The sequence below is a fragment of the Alternaria postmessia genome, assembly GCF_024291825.1.
Source record: "Alternaria postmessia strain BMP 2775 chromosome Unknown scaffold_1, whole genome shotgun sequence".
NCBI classification, from domain to species: Eukaryota; Fungi; Ascomycota; class Dothideomycetes; order Pleosporales; family Pleosporaceae; genus Alternaria; species Alternaria postmessia.
The window spans coordinates 356,125-368,712 of NW_026260074.1; the positions used below are offsets into that span (position 1 = coordinate 356,125).

General features: G+C 50.3%; 6 protein-coding genes across 6 annotated transcripts; 3 read left to right on the plus strand and 3 right to left on the minus strand.

Annotated features, from left to right (window-relative positions):
- Nucleotides 1–174: 174 nt before the first annotated feature.
- Nucleotides 175–1,164, plus strand: J4E82_000129 (uncharacterized protein; the record flags this gene model as incomplete). The annotated part of the gene is made up of 1 exon (XM_051726452.1): nt 175–1,164. One exon carries the CDS (start codon nt 175–177, stop codon nt 1,162–1,164), a length of 990 nt encoding a protein of 329 aa, XP_051593634.1.
- An 813-nt stretch (nt 1,165–1,977) lies between these two features.
- On the plus strand, nt 1,978–3,929 carry J4E82_000130 (uncharacterized protein; the record flags this gene model as incomplete). The annotated part of the gene is made up of 5 exons (XM_051726453.1): nt 1,978–2,511; nt 2,573–2,697; nt 2,744–2,892; nt 2,945–3,117; nt 3,165–3,929. 5 exons carry the CDS (start codon nt 1,978–1,980, stop codon nt 3,927–3,929), a joined length of 1,746 nt encoding a protein of 581 aa, XP_051593635.1.
- Nucleotides 3,930–3,991: 62 nt separating this feature from the next.
- On the minus strand, nt 3,992–4,890 carry J4E82_000131 (uncharacterized protein; the record flags this gene model as incomplete). Its single annotated transcript, XM_051726454.1, has 2 exons — nt 3,992–4,479; nt 4,575–4,890. 2 exons carry the CDS (start codon nt 4,888–4,890, stop codon nt 3,992–3,994), a joined length of 804 nt encoding a protein of 267 aa, XP_051593636.1.
- Nucleotides 4,891–6,145: 1,255 nt separating this feature from the next.
- Nucleotides 6,146–7,312, minus strand: RFC4 (replication factor C subunit 4; the record flags this gene model as incomplete). Its single annotated transcript, XM_051726455.1, has 3 exons — nt 6,146–6,277; nt 6,325–7,168; nt 7,221–7,312. The coding sequence occupies 3 exons, from the start codon at nt 7,310–7,312 to the stop codon at nt 6,146–6,148; spliced, it is 1,068 nt and encodes a 355-aa protein (XP_051593637.1).
- A 1,345-nt stretch (nt 7,313–8,657) lies between these two features.
- On the plus strand, nt 8,658–10,204 carry J4E82_000133 (uncharacterized protein; the record flags this gene model as incomplete). The annotated part of the gene is made up of 2 exons (XM_051726456.1): nt 8,658–8,729; nt 8,846–10,204. 2 exons carry the CDS (start codon nt 8,658–8,660, stop codon nt 10,202–10,204), a joined length of 1,431 nt encoding a protein of 476 aa, XP_051593638.1.
- Nucleotides 10,205–11,367: 1,163 nt separating this feature from the next.
- On the minus strand, nt 11,368–12,565 carry J4E82_000134 (uncharacterized protein; the record flags this gene model as incomplete). Its single annotated transcript, XM_051726457.1, has 2 exons — nt 11,368–12,400; nt 12,447–12,565. 2 exons carry the CDS (start codon nt 12,563–12,565, stop codon nt 11,368–11,370), a joined length of 1,152 nt encoding a protein of 383 aa, XP_051593639.1.
- Nucleotides 12,566–12,588: the final 23 nt, after the last annotated feature.

The window sequence follows — 12,588 nt, forward strand, 5'->3', positions numbered from 1 at the left end:
ACATCTAATTATCCTAACATATAAGCCATGGAAAAAGTCACATTCTGAGTCGCGTCTCTCAAAACATTTACGAGTCTTTCATTATTTATATCGAGAAAGCACTTCTGTCAATTGCTTCTTGAATCGTACTTTCATTTTGAACTACCTGTATACCGGCTGATTTGAACTCTCAACATGGCACCCTCTCGAATTGACTACGCCGAGACCTCTTCAGACGACGTCGATAGATGTGCGGCGAAATCTAAGCAGAACATCTATCTCCTCGAAAATTTTCCTGAGGAGGCTGTCCGCCATAGCCAACGTCTCTTTACAACGATACTACCCGACGACCCCGAAATCGAAAACTGGCGCGACAACGCAGATGCCATTCTCGTACGGGAGAAGACGATTACGGCGGACGACATCGCTTCCACACGAAAGTTACGCGCGATCGGAAAACAAGGCACTGGCATTGACATCATCGACCAAGATGCATGCGAGAAACGTGGAATTGCCATCCTCAATACCCCTGGCGTTAACGCACAATCGGTCGCAGAGCTTGTCCTCAGTCTTACAATGGCAGTTGCGCGACAGCTACGCGTTATATCCACAAAACAGGCAGCAGGGTTAGAAGTTCGAAAGGAACATTGCTGTGGCATGACACTCATTGGAAAGTCCATAGGCATTGTTGGCATGGGCAACATTGGTACAGCCGTTGCTCGCATGTTCAGCGGTGCGTTTGGGGTATCAGTCTATGCCTGCGATCCCTTCGCGTCTACTGAAGCATGGGCTGATATTCCACATACAAGGGTCAATCAGTGGGAAGACATGCTGTCTCACGTCGATGTCCTGACTATTCATGTACCGCTCAATGCGAAGACAAGAGGCATGGTATCTGCCACTCAATTCAAGATGATGCGGCAAGGTTCGATTTTAATCAATGTTGCGCGAGGAGGTATCGTCAATGAAGATGACCTGGTGGAAGCTTTAGAGGAGGGTCACATTTTTGGTGCTGGTCTGGACTGCCATGAGGAAGAGCCTCCGACACTGCAGAAATATGAGAAGCTGTGGGCAACAGGGAAGGTTATCAGCACCCCACACATCGGTGCAACGACAGCAGAGACGCAGGTGCTCACATCTATAGCTGCACTCGACAACGTACACAAGTTTTTGAAGCTCGCGTAGAGCTTGCGATCTGCAACAATGGGTCGGAATTTGGTACTTGTGTTTTGAGGTCATGAGGCTTGATGTTCAATGTAACGGACTAAGGAACTCGGAGCAGATCCAGGTCGGGTTCAGCTAGCGGCCTTTACGTAAAATGGGTCTGCAGTAGGGCCTTGGGACTTCTTGTCGTGACAATGTCATGTCTAACCATAAGACTCGACCTAATACGTCCACTCTTGCATTCTTACTTGTGTCCTTTCCATCTGATCTTACCACAGCATGATGTATGAGCTATGACATCATTTGAGCCCGCAACCAAACGAGCTCGACTTTCTGCACCGGTTGAGGAAGTTGCTCGAACACCCCAAGCGTGCGTAGTGAAAGGTCTGCCATGCGCGCCAACTTGACACTCATAGTAAAGCAGGTGCGCGTCCTGCCGAGAGCGGAAGATCAAGTGCTGTGGCAATCAGCCATGTCGCTACTGCGCAAAGAGAAATCTCCAATGCACTTTTGCGGACAATGGGCGAAGGAAGCTGTATTCGGTGACGTGAGTGACCTTAGAGCCGGAAACGGAAGTGTCTTACGTGAATAGTTATGTTGAAGGATTGGAGAGAAAACTTGCATCTGCTACCGCGACCGCGACTGCAGAGAGCCTCGCCAACGGCACCCCTCCAGCTGCTACATCCCGCAGCACCGGTTCAGTGGACCCTACAGCACAAGCGAACACCGAAGAACTGGACCATAGTTTGGGTACATCATGTAGGTCTGACAGTCGTCCAGAGCATTGTGACATGGCCTCATTATTGCCTTCTAGCGATCGTCCTAGAGCCAACCATGTCTTCAAGCCTCAACTTCGGGTCCCGTATCAAAAGCCTACACTCTGAGAATGTAACGGATTCAGTCGGTTCTACCAGTATCTGCGATGCCAGTCCGGACAATGTTTACAATCTGGAGCCTGGGGGTCTTAAGCACCGAACAACATCCACCGACATTACATGGCCGAGCGAGGAACAGGCGCATGACTTACTCAATACAGTCCTCGCATCTATTGGAAGCTTGCAGCATCTGATCGATCCGAGATCGTTTTCTGACAAGCTCTGTAGCTTTTATGAAGACGACTCGAACCGAACAGGCATTGACGATCTTTGCTACATTGAAATCCTCATGGTTTTTGCCTTGGGTGAACTGTTACAGGGTAAGATGGAGGAAGGCTCAACATTCCCTGGTGCCACCTACTTCCTCGAGGCTGTCAGCTGCCTACCTTCGTTATGTGATCTACGAAAATCGGGTACGTTGGCAATCGAGATCATGGGTTTGTTCGCTTTCTTTCTACAATGCTCTGATCGGAAAGACGATGCGTACGTCTATGTAAGCTATTTAGATCTCGTCTCTTGAAACTGTTACTATCGTCCTAATAACACTATCGAAGGCTGGCGTGGCACTGCGGCTGGCCATGTCCAATGGTCTCTCTCGCGATGATGCCACAGTTCAGATGAAGAGATCTGAGAAGACGCATCGTAATCGCTTATGGTGGACCATATATATGCAAGAGAGGTCATTCATCCATCCTGGATACGTAGCATTTTCTGACTTGTCATAGGAGACTAGCCGCCGCAACAGGTAACCCTGTTGGTATTCTTGACGACAACATAACCACCAAATTGCCCATCGAATCCGCAGGTTTCTCACCGACACCGGCACTGAAGATCAATATCGAGATCGCGAGGTTGAGTGGTTTGATCACACAGGGTGAGTTGCTGGTCATCCTTCATTTCATGATCACGCAGCATAACGTCTCCAGGACTATATGGACTCAAGGGAAGATCTGAAGGACAATTCCTGCGCACTGTACACGATCTCCTTGGAGAGCTTAAGTCAGTGAGAAGAGACCTTGCAGCTGAGTTTCCATTAGAATTTTCGAAAGCTTTTACCGTTACAAGGACGGGTGCGACACTGTATCTGATGCTATTCCAGGTAATAGACGTCTGAGTACATTCGGAGCACGCTGACAGGTGCTATAGGCTATTATACTGACAACAAGACCAATTCTCCTCCATCTCGCTAAATCGAAGCTTCAAGGTAACGACACAGACCTTTCAAGCACCGCATCTTCCACTTTGCACGTGCTTGCAGCGACGTGTATAGAAGCTGCAGGTATGACTTTGGATGTTCTACTCTCGCTCAAGCAACAGGAATTGCTAGCTAAATTCGGATATTTTGATTTGGATGCAGCAATCTCGGCCGCTTTTATTTTCATACTTGTTGAAAGCCTTCAGTCTGTTGGATCACCTCGCTCAGGACTCCATGGCATCCGAAGTGCGACAAGCATACTTCGATACCTCACCAAGCATGGCAACAAAGCTGCTGCGAAACGCATGTTAGATGTTGAACATATCTGTCAGCACCTCGGTATTGGAATTAGTGTTCCCACTATTGCCGGAAGTCCTGCTGCTACTGCTGAAGGGCCATCGGATAATTTAGATCATGGAGCCTTATGTGATCGTCTACCGTCTGCGGAAGATACGACGATGTCCAACAAGTCACACGCAGCAGATACGTACCAAGAGCCTACCTTAGCCACTAATTGGCGGCAAGCTCTCTTCGAACTGCCAGATCATACTAGTCGCTTCTCAAACAGTCTGGGATTCGACAACGAATCGTACGATATACCCTCTATTGACGACATCGGCGATTTCAACCTCGATTTTGGTAACGACTTCATGCTGACAGGGGCCGACGAGATAGATTGGGAGGAATTCGAGCGACAAATCCCCCGCAATCAATGAGCAGATACAAAAGATCTCTGGAGAGAGAACAAGAAAAGATGAAGGAAGAAACCATTTTTGCTTTACTTTTGTAAACTTCTTAATAAAGCAGAGTTTGCCGTTCCGCCTTGCAACAACAACCCAACATCCTGAGCACCCACTACCCACTTTGCGCCGAACTCATTGATCACGCGCTCCAATATATCTGGCCTATGGTACAATCCCGCAATACCCATAATCTTGCCGTGTTTTCTCGCAGCTGCACCCACCTTTTCCAGCGCGGCTAGGAAGCATGGTGCGTCCCAATCGCCCAGAGTTCCGATTTCTGAAGCTAGGTCGTTGGAGCCGACGAGGAGTACATCGGCACCTGCTAGCGCGGCGATATCGTCGACAGCTGCAAGAGCGTCCGCCGTCTCTATCATAATGAAGACAGTAGAGCCGGTTGCGTTCATCTGCGCAGTCATGGTGGTGGTAGGTACGGGAGCGAATTCGAAGTGAGGGAAGCCGGCGCTGATTGATCGTTTGCCCATGGGAGGATATTTAGAGATGTTTATCGCGCGGAGAGCATCATCTGTTAACATCATATTTGTCAGCCATATTCAGTACCAGAAAGATGATTCTAGCGGGATTCTAGCCAAAGGGTCAGCGGTAATGAGGGAGACCTGCCGACTGTGTGAATATGTGGAACAATGATACCCATGGCTCCAACATCCAAGACCCGTTGTACGAACCCATTACCGCACTGGTGTGGCACGCGAACGAAGGGCGTGATCCCAGCTGAGTTTGCTGTGATGCATAGTTGATTGGCATCTTTGATTGTCATGGCTGTATGCTCCAGGTCGATGAACAACGAGTCATAGCCAGCTGCTTTGGCAATGTGTACTATCGATGTATCCGGCGTTATCTTGATACCAAATGCGGTGCATATCCTCGATTGCGCTGCATTACTGAGGAGGTTGTTGGGGGCGATTGAAGAAGCCATGGTAAGTTGCAAATTGTGAGATTCAAGCAGGAACAGTGTATAGGAAAAGGAATATTGTGAGTATCTGCTTCTCCGAGTCAGGACCTACCACGTACTTCTTCGACTATTTATTTGTCTGAGGCTTTATTCTTGATCCGAGTCGCATTGCACAGTGGGGTCCCTAAATGTGAAGTACCCCACGGATGTCGAAGCCGAAGTACGCTAGTCTCCTCATCTCGCCCCGGGCCTCTCCTCCACAGCTTACCTTGCCTCCAACATGGGATGGTACACGGGTGCAGAACACATCGTACTAATCAGCGCACCTTGTAGTCTTGGCCATCAATTCCACAACGTTTTTCCGACATCGGATCCCATTATCCACACTGTGCTCTCCCTTCGCGAACACTGAACCATAGCAGTCTTTACGTTTGGATGCGATTACCCTGTCTAGATGGACTCTAGTCTGCGTCGCTAAAAGCCTTCGCTATACCTGTATCAGATATTGTAATGCATGGTAGTCTGAATTCCACTCTTCAGGCTCAGAGTTGTTGTCATTAATGCTCAAGTCCTGTCGCAAGATATCCTGGTGCGTGCTGTCGAGGGAAGAATCTATCGGATTAAGGTTCTATGTCCGCAGTTCAGCTTATCGGTTTCACCTTGTGGAGTCAATTGACCTGCGCTGGTGGCGGCAGTGTGCGTTGTTGTGATGGCAGCGGGTCGCTTCTTCTGCTTCGAAGGCTGGGTCAGCAACCGTGCCAAACGGGTTGCCACAACAACCACGATAATGTTTGTGAAGAATTCGAAACAGGAGTCTTTGCTAGTAGGTCATGGACGATGGGCAAGATATACTATACGACGATGGTTAGCTTCTGGCGCAGTTGAGACATGATTGTGGGCACGGTTGACGAGCTGTAGTTTCTATGTGTGAGTAAAATAGTAGTGTAGGCCCGGGTAGTTGCTCGCTTGCAGAGAAAAACTGCATATAGACGAAACAGAGCAAATTTGTGTCAAACATGCTGAGAAGGTTCTGTTGCAATCTTGCAGCATGTAGGCAAGCACATGAACGTGTGTGCAATATCTCCGGTAAAAGACAACCAGACTCGGCGAAAGGGACTGAAAAAAGTCACAAGGCATGGAGGCGGGCGACGAGACAGGACTACAATTAGAAGTTCTCAGATGGCGTGTATACCATGATGCGTTAGGATAGGCCCATGTTTGGCCACATGTGAACGCCAAACTCCATGCTAAATGCTGCAGATGCTCCAAAGGAGTTGTTTTACTTCGACGTCGTGGGGAGGGCGAACAATTGCGGCTGCATGTTGATCTTGCACAAGCGCGCAACGCAGCCGGATAGCTGTAGAAGTGTTTGCACGCCTTCGAGGATGCGCATGTGGGTGAAGCCAATTTCCTGTTCCCCATCAGCCATTGTATTTCGTCTGAGTTAACAGCAATTACCTTGATGAACTCCAACTTCGCGTGCTCACTCAGCGTATCAATGGTCTTAGTAACTTTGAACATTGTGCTGATAATATCGTGGCATGAATATCCTAAATCCCAGAGCTCTTTCAACGACGCCAAGGCATCATCGATGCGCTGCTCGTGGCACGCCTTGATCATGGCTTGCACTTTGATGGGATGCGGGCTGTCGACCACTCTGAAGACATTGTCGCCGTTTACAAAGCCGAAACCAGCGAATGTCGACTGTAGGTTGTTGATAGCTTGTCGCATATCTCCCTCAGCGGAGAAGACGAGTGCCGCAATCCCATCGTCTGAATACTTTACGTCCTCGGCCTCGCAGATCTGCATAACGCGGCGCACGACTTGCGCATCGGTAAGGCGAGCGTATCTGAGTATGGCACATCTCGACTGCAGCGGCTCAATGATCTTGTTCGACTGGTTGCAAGCGAATGCAAACCGTGTTGTTGCACTGTAGATCTCCATTGTCCTCCTCAGGGCTTGCTGCGCACCGCTGGTCATGCTATCCGCCTCGTCCAGAATGACGAGCTTTTGCCTGCCTGGTGCAAGTGTGACTTTCTTCTGCGCGAAGCCCTTTATTCTGTTGCGTACGACGTCGATACCACGCTCGTCAGAGGCGTTGAGTTCGAGAACAGCCTCTTTGTAGGCGTCACCGAGGAGCTGGCGTGCGAGACAGAGGATGGACGTGGTTTTGCCGATACCAGGCATGCCAGAGATGATCATATGTGGCATGTTACCGTCTTTGGCAATGATCTTGAGGCGTTCAATGGTTTCAGTGTTGCCGACGACATCATCGAGGTAGACGGGACGGTATTTCTCTACCCTAGGTGCCTGTTAGTTTGGATGAGCTGCGAAGGGCGCGGGTAGTCAATTACCATGGCAGTTCATAGTTAGCACCACCAGCAGCGTTGGGATTTGGTTTGACACCATTGCTGGCAGCTGCTTTGGAAGATTCGGCTTTGGACATTTTGGGCTGTGGGTGTTGGTCTGGAGGGGTGACGCGAAACACGCGATGCTCTGCAAACGCGCTTTCACGGGTCGTCCTTCTTGGGACTAGTGCTCACGTGCAGCGAGGATCGACCCGCAGCCCATCAAGCCTTTCGCACTAAAGATAGGGCGATGTGCGTGCGCGGATGCGACGTCACCCTTGCAGGAATCGTAAGTAGTACGACCGATTTACAGCGACATACTTTTCTCATGTCGAGTACCAATGGAGAGCGAGAGTTCAACATGGCTCATCGGCTTTTTCTTCTTTACGTAGGGGCCGAGATAATTACTTCTCGGGGCTCTTCGCTACCGACGACGATGCTACGCCACATAGATACGATCCCAGGTACCGGTTCCTGCAGGGGCGTCAGGTTTCAGCCTCAAACGTCTTTTTTCTCGAGAGGCACAGCGCTTTCAGGCGTCTCTTGACCACGCGGTATCTCTTGACTCCGGGCGCCTGGGGATACCATCTGGGGACTCACCGGCCGCTAGGCTACTGGATTATGCATCGCATCTTTTAGTAGCCTTTCGATGAACGACGGCGTCAAGACACTGTGGTAGACCATGTGACGTACGCGGCTGACGGAAGCCCGGCCGAACGCGCAGCCTACAATACAAACTCAAATACCACGAGGTAGCTATTGTGAAGCAGCATTTCCCGACGTTTTCTCATGAGGCTATGAATGTTTTGCGGTGTTGATACTGTTTGCGCCATATTCGCCTACTATGTACTGACAAGGCGCATGCGACACAGCGGCAAGGCTTGTCAGATCGGCACCAAGCGCTTGGCTGGGCCATGGAAGCGGCGTCAAGGCGAATCGTCTCGTAATAGAGGCACCGCCACGCCCTGCGGATCTTCCACCAGGGCACACACAAGTCCTGTTGGCTGCAGGCTTTTAGCCCCGGAAATGTCGGCGGCTGCCCATGTTCGTTACGTGGGCAGCTGCACTAAGGGCCACAGGATCCGTAACAATTCCAGACTTGACCTCATCATACGCGTCGTCATCACAAGGCTCGAACGCCCCCTTCGCCGACTAGAGCCTACCCGCCTGCGCCTCTGCTACATATTGGCTTTATCCCTAGTCGCTCTCCAGTCGTCCTTCCCCTGTTGCTATTGTTTCCCTGTTGTCCACTATTCTCGTGTGCTTGTACAACGCTTCGCTCTCTGCGACTTCAACTGCAATCTCAAACACGATTCATAGCTGCCTTCTCTCAGCTCCGACCACTCGCGCGTCAGGTTTCACCAAGCCACACCAGAGACTGTTTGTAATCCGTGGTATACATCCACCGCACAGCCCTAGCATCGCATTTCCAGGAACAACATCATGAAGTACTCGACATTCCTGGCGGCGCAATTGGCGTCGTCGGCCGCGGCAGTGAGGCTTGCACCACGAGAGGTAAGTGCGGCTCTTGGCATCCCCAGCATTTCAGTCCGAAGCGAGATCCTCCCGAAGTCCTCCCATACAAGCGTATAGACGCGTCTCTGCGAGCCATCATACTAATGTACACCTAGAATCCGCGAGTGGTGCGCCTAGATACTCAGCGCCGGAACATCGTCAACCCCGTCGCACACGACCAGCTACGAAGACGGCAAAAGGTTGTCCAGGAGACACTGGACAATCTCGAGACGCTCTACTTCGCCAACGCAAGCTTAGGTACTCCTGAGCAAAACTTCCGGCTACACATCGACACGGGTAGCAGCGATCTTTGGGTCAACTCGGTCAACTCGAATCTGTGCAGCCAAGGCGGCAACCAGTGCGGCCAATCTGGCACATACAACGCAAACGACTCGTCAACATACAACTACGTCAACGGCGCTTTCAACATATCATACGTGGATGGATCAGGCGCATCGGGAGACTATGCGACAGACACTTTCCGCCTCGGCGGACAAACAATAAAGGATCTGCAGTTTGGTATCGGCTACGTATCAAGCTCACCAGAGGGCATCCTTGGAATCGGTTACACCATCAACGAGGTCGCTGTAGGCCGCGCAGGACTGGACCCATACCCAAACTTGCCTCAGAAGCTGAAGGATGATGGTACCATCAACTCAAACGCATACTCTCTGTGGCTGAACGATCTGGACGCATCTACTGGAAGCATTCTCTTCGGTGGCGTGGACACGGACAAGTACCAGGGCGAGCTTCAGACACTACCTATCATCCCAGAGCGAGGACAATATGCTGAGTTTATAATTGCCCTGACTGGAATGGGCCGCGATGGCAAGAATGGCTCCATCTTCGAGAACTCAAACGTGCCCGTCTTGCTCGACTCTGGGTCTTCGTTGATGTACTTGCCCGATAACGTCGCGAGCTCGCTATACCAAACCTTTGACGCTCAGTACGACGCTTCGCAGGGGGCTGCCTTTGTTGACTGTGATCTTGCAAACCAGCAAGGCTCTCTCGAGTTCAACTTCTCTGGTGTCCAGATCTCCGTCCCGCTCAACGAGCTTGTCATAGTTGCTGCTGTTAGCCGCGGACGACCCGTCTGCATCCTTGGTATCGGACCTGCCGGACAATCTGTCGCTGTTCTTGGTGACACCTTCCTACGATCCGCATATGTCGTCTACGACCTTGAGAATAACGAAATTTCTCTCGCCCAGACCAACTTTAACGCTACCTCTGAGAATATTCAGGAAATCCGGGAAGGCTCTGACGGTGTACCCAACGCAACCGGTGTTGCTGGTGCGGTATCAACTGCAGCAGTCGGCACTGGTGGACCCCGAGTCAATGGCCCTAGTGTCACAGGTGGTGGCGGTGGAATTGAAACTTCCACTGCCGCTGCCATGCCTGTTGCAACTACAAACCCCTGGATTGGCGGTGCAGCGATCGCTGGCGCAGGTATTCTGATGGGCTTCAACGGCTTTTGATGTGTAGATCACAATTTTCCTAATACCTGTCCAGCTTAATGAACTTTTCTTTCACATGCATACGTGCATTATTGGCGTTCTCAAGAGTGGCATGGAATCACAACCTCTTGGTTTCCAGGGGGACTTGCATATTAACCAACCTACCTGGAGTTAGGTATGGCGTCTATAAGAGTAAATAGCATATATGATGAATACTTTAACGTTAATATTTTTCCAGCGATTTGTCTGTTCTTGAAATGCACTGGTGATTGTAATGCTGCAGCGTCAGGCTGGATGGTGACGACGCCTAACAGGACGCGTGGTGCTTGCCGCGTAATAGTTTCATCGCCTGGAAATCACTAAGTCGACAGCTGCGCATCGTCACCTGCATAAAGATCTGGACCGCTCAAATCATCGTCAATTATTTCCACCAATAACTCAGTCTGCGTACAGTTGCCACCGTATTACTGATTTTGTAAGCGTTCTTCTTGGCTTGAGCCCCTACTAGATGACTGCCAAAAGTGGCCATACCCGCCGCATTCTGTCCCTTTACCCAAGCCAACTCACCACTCAGTCATACCCGTTACTTGAACCTTCAATTTAATCACGCCTCCCCAAATCAGCATGTAACCCTGACATTGACGACGTAAACGATTCCTCCAATAATTCCTCTATTTCCCTGCTCGGTTGCCACGGTTGTGAATGTTGCATCGGTGGGGCCGGGTTCACATGGAGTGCATGTACGACGCTGTTTGCCTGCTGTTTAGGTTGTGCTTGTTGAGATCTTGACTTTTGAATGCGGTCGTAAAGCCATGCTTCTGCTCCACATGGTGCTCCACATAGCCTGCCCCATCTGTAGCGTAGCCTGTTGGTGATGACAAAGAAGACAAGAAAAAAGGAAACATAGGCGTCCAGGTACCAGTGGCATGTCATGCGGAGCCAATCATAGCTGAGGCAGTATAGACTATGTCTGGTCATGGGAGGATTGAACGAGAGCGCCTACGGTCGTGTGACTGGTTGCTCTATGAGATACCGTCCATGTTTGTTTCAATAGCAGAGCATACTAAAGATTAGGAGACTACACAAGGAGAATGAAAGTCAAGGAAAGGATAGACCCGGATGAAAGAGGGCACAAAAAGTAGAAAAGATGAGTGTCCCTAACTTCTGAGAACCTCGTACACCTATCAAACAGTATCGTGCGTATCATTACCATTGTGCCTCAATCGTCCGGCGTGTATGTGCTGGGTCCCGACCTCGTTGCTCCTTGACCCGCTATTCAGGTCTTTCTTAAAGTACTTGCTAATGTATCCTCGCTCACCCCAAAGGTGGAAAGGATCCAACAAGCCCTTAAGCACACCCCTCTTCCTCTTTTTCTTCTCTGCTCTCGCTGCTTCTAACTCTGCATCACTCATATCCCAGAACTGCGTCTTCTTATCCTTCCCCTTAACCAAGCCCCAAAGGTCAAAGGGATCGAAGATGGTAATGATCCACGGCCTATCATCACCCCAGCCGGGCCCTTTTCGTTCAGTTACGCCATCGCGAGCCAGAAAAACGGTGTTGGAAGGAGGCAAGCGCTTTCCAGGGTGAAAGATATTGAGTAGAGCAGTATTGAGTGCCATGATGACAGCTTCGAAGATCCAAAAGTAGATTTCGTTCTGATAGATAGAGGATTCCCAGCCGAGAATGTATTCGACGAGGCAGTAAATGCAACGAATAGTAACAATAGAGGCACTCACGTACATGACGTAGAGTACAACTCGTAGATCCTTCTTGAGTATTCCGGCCTTGTTAGCACGTCGGTGGAACTGTGCTGCGAGAAGCCCAAAAGCACCGAAGAGTGCTGCTTGAAGACACAGCGACGCGGTGACAAGGTCTGAGCCGAGCTTCCGTTCTGCATCTGTAGAGCTGGAGTCGGCCATGCGCCAGGCACCTTGTCCGATAAGGATCTCACACACGCCATCGAGACCTATGAAAGTTGTTGCTACACGTCCCGGGTGAAGAGGCGCCAGGTAGGGAATGTAATAGAGGAGCCGTGACAGTATGAAGTAGTTTATGAGGGCGTACACTGGAGGTCCAGACATAATCAGTACAGTTGAAGCTATGAGATAAGCTAGATTGTCAGTGTCATAGGCACCAGCGAGTCGCACTGCGAAGCCGCTAATCATCAAGAGAGCGGCCCATGGAAGTAATAGTGTTGTTCGCCATGACTTGTGCTTGCTAGGAAAAGTCAGTATAATGAATCAGCAGAAACCGGAGTATTTACATTGTCTGCCAGGCATGTAGCGCTCCAGAGACAAAGAAGACGACGATGAAGACAATTGGCGCTGCTCTGTTTGGTGCGTAATACCAGACACTGCCAGGTGAATAATCTCCCATGCCCATCTTGAGAGCTGATGGTTTTGTTC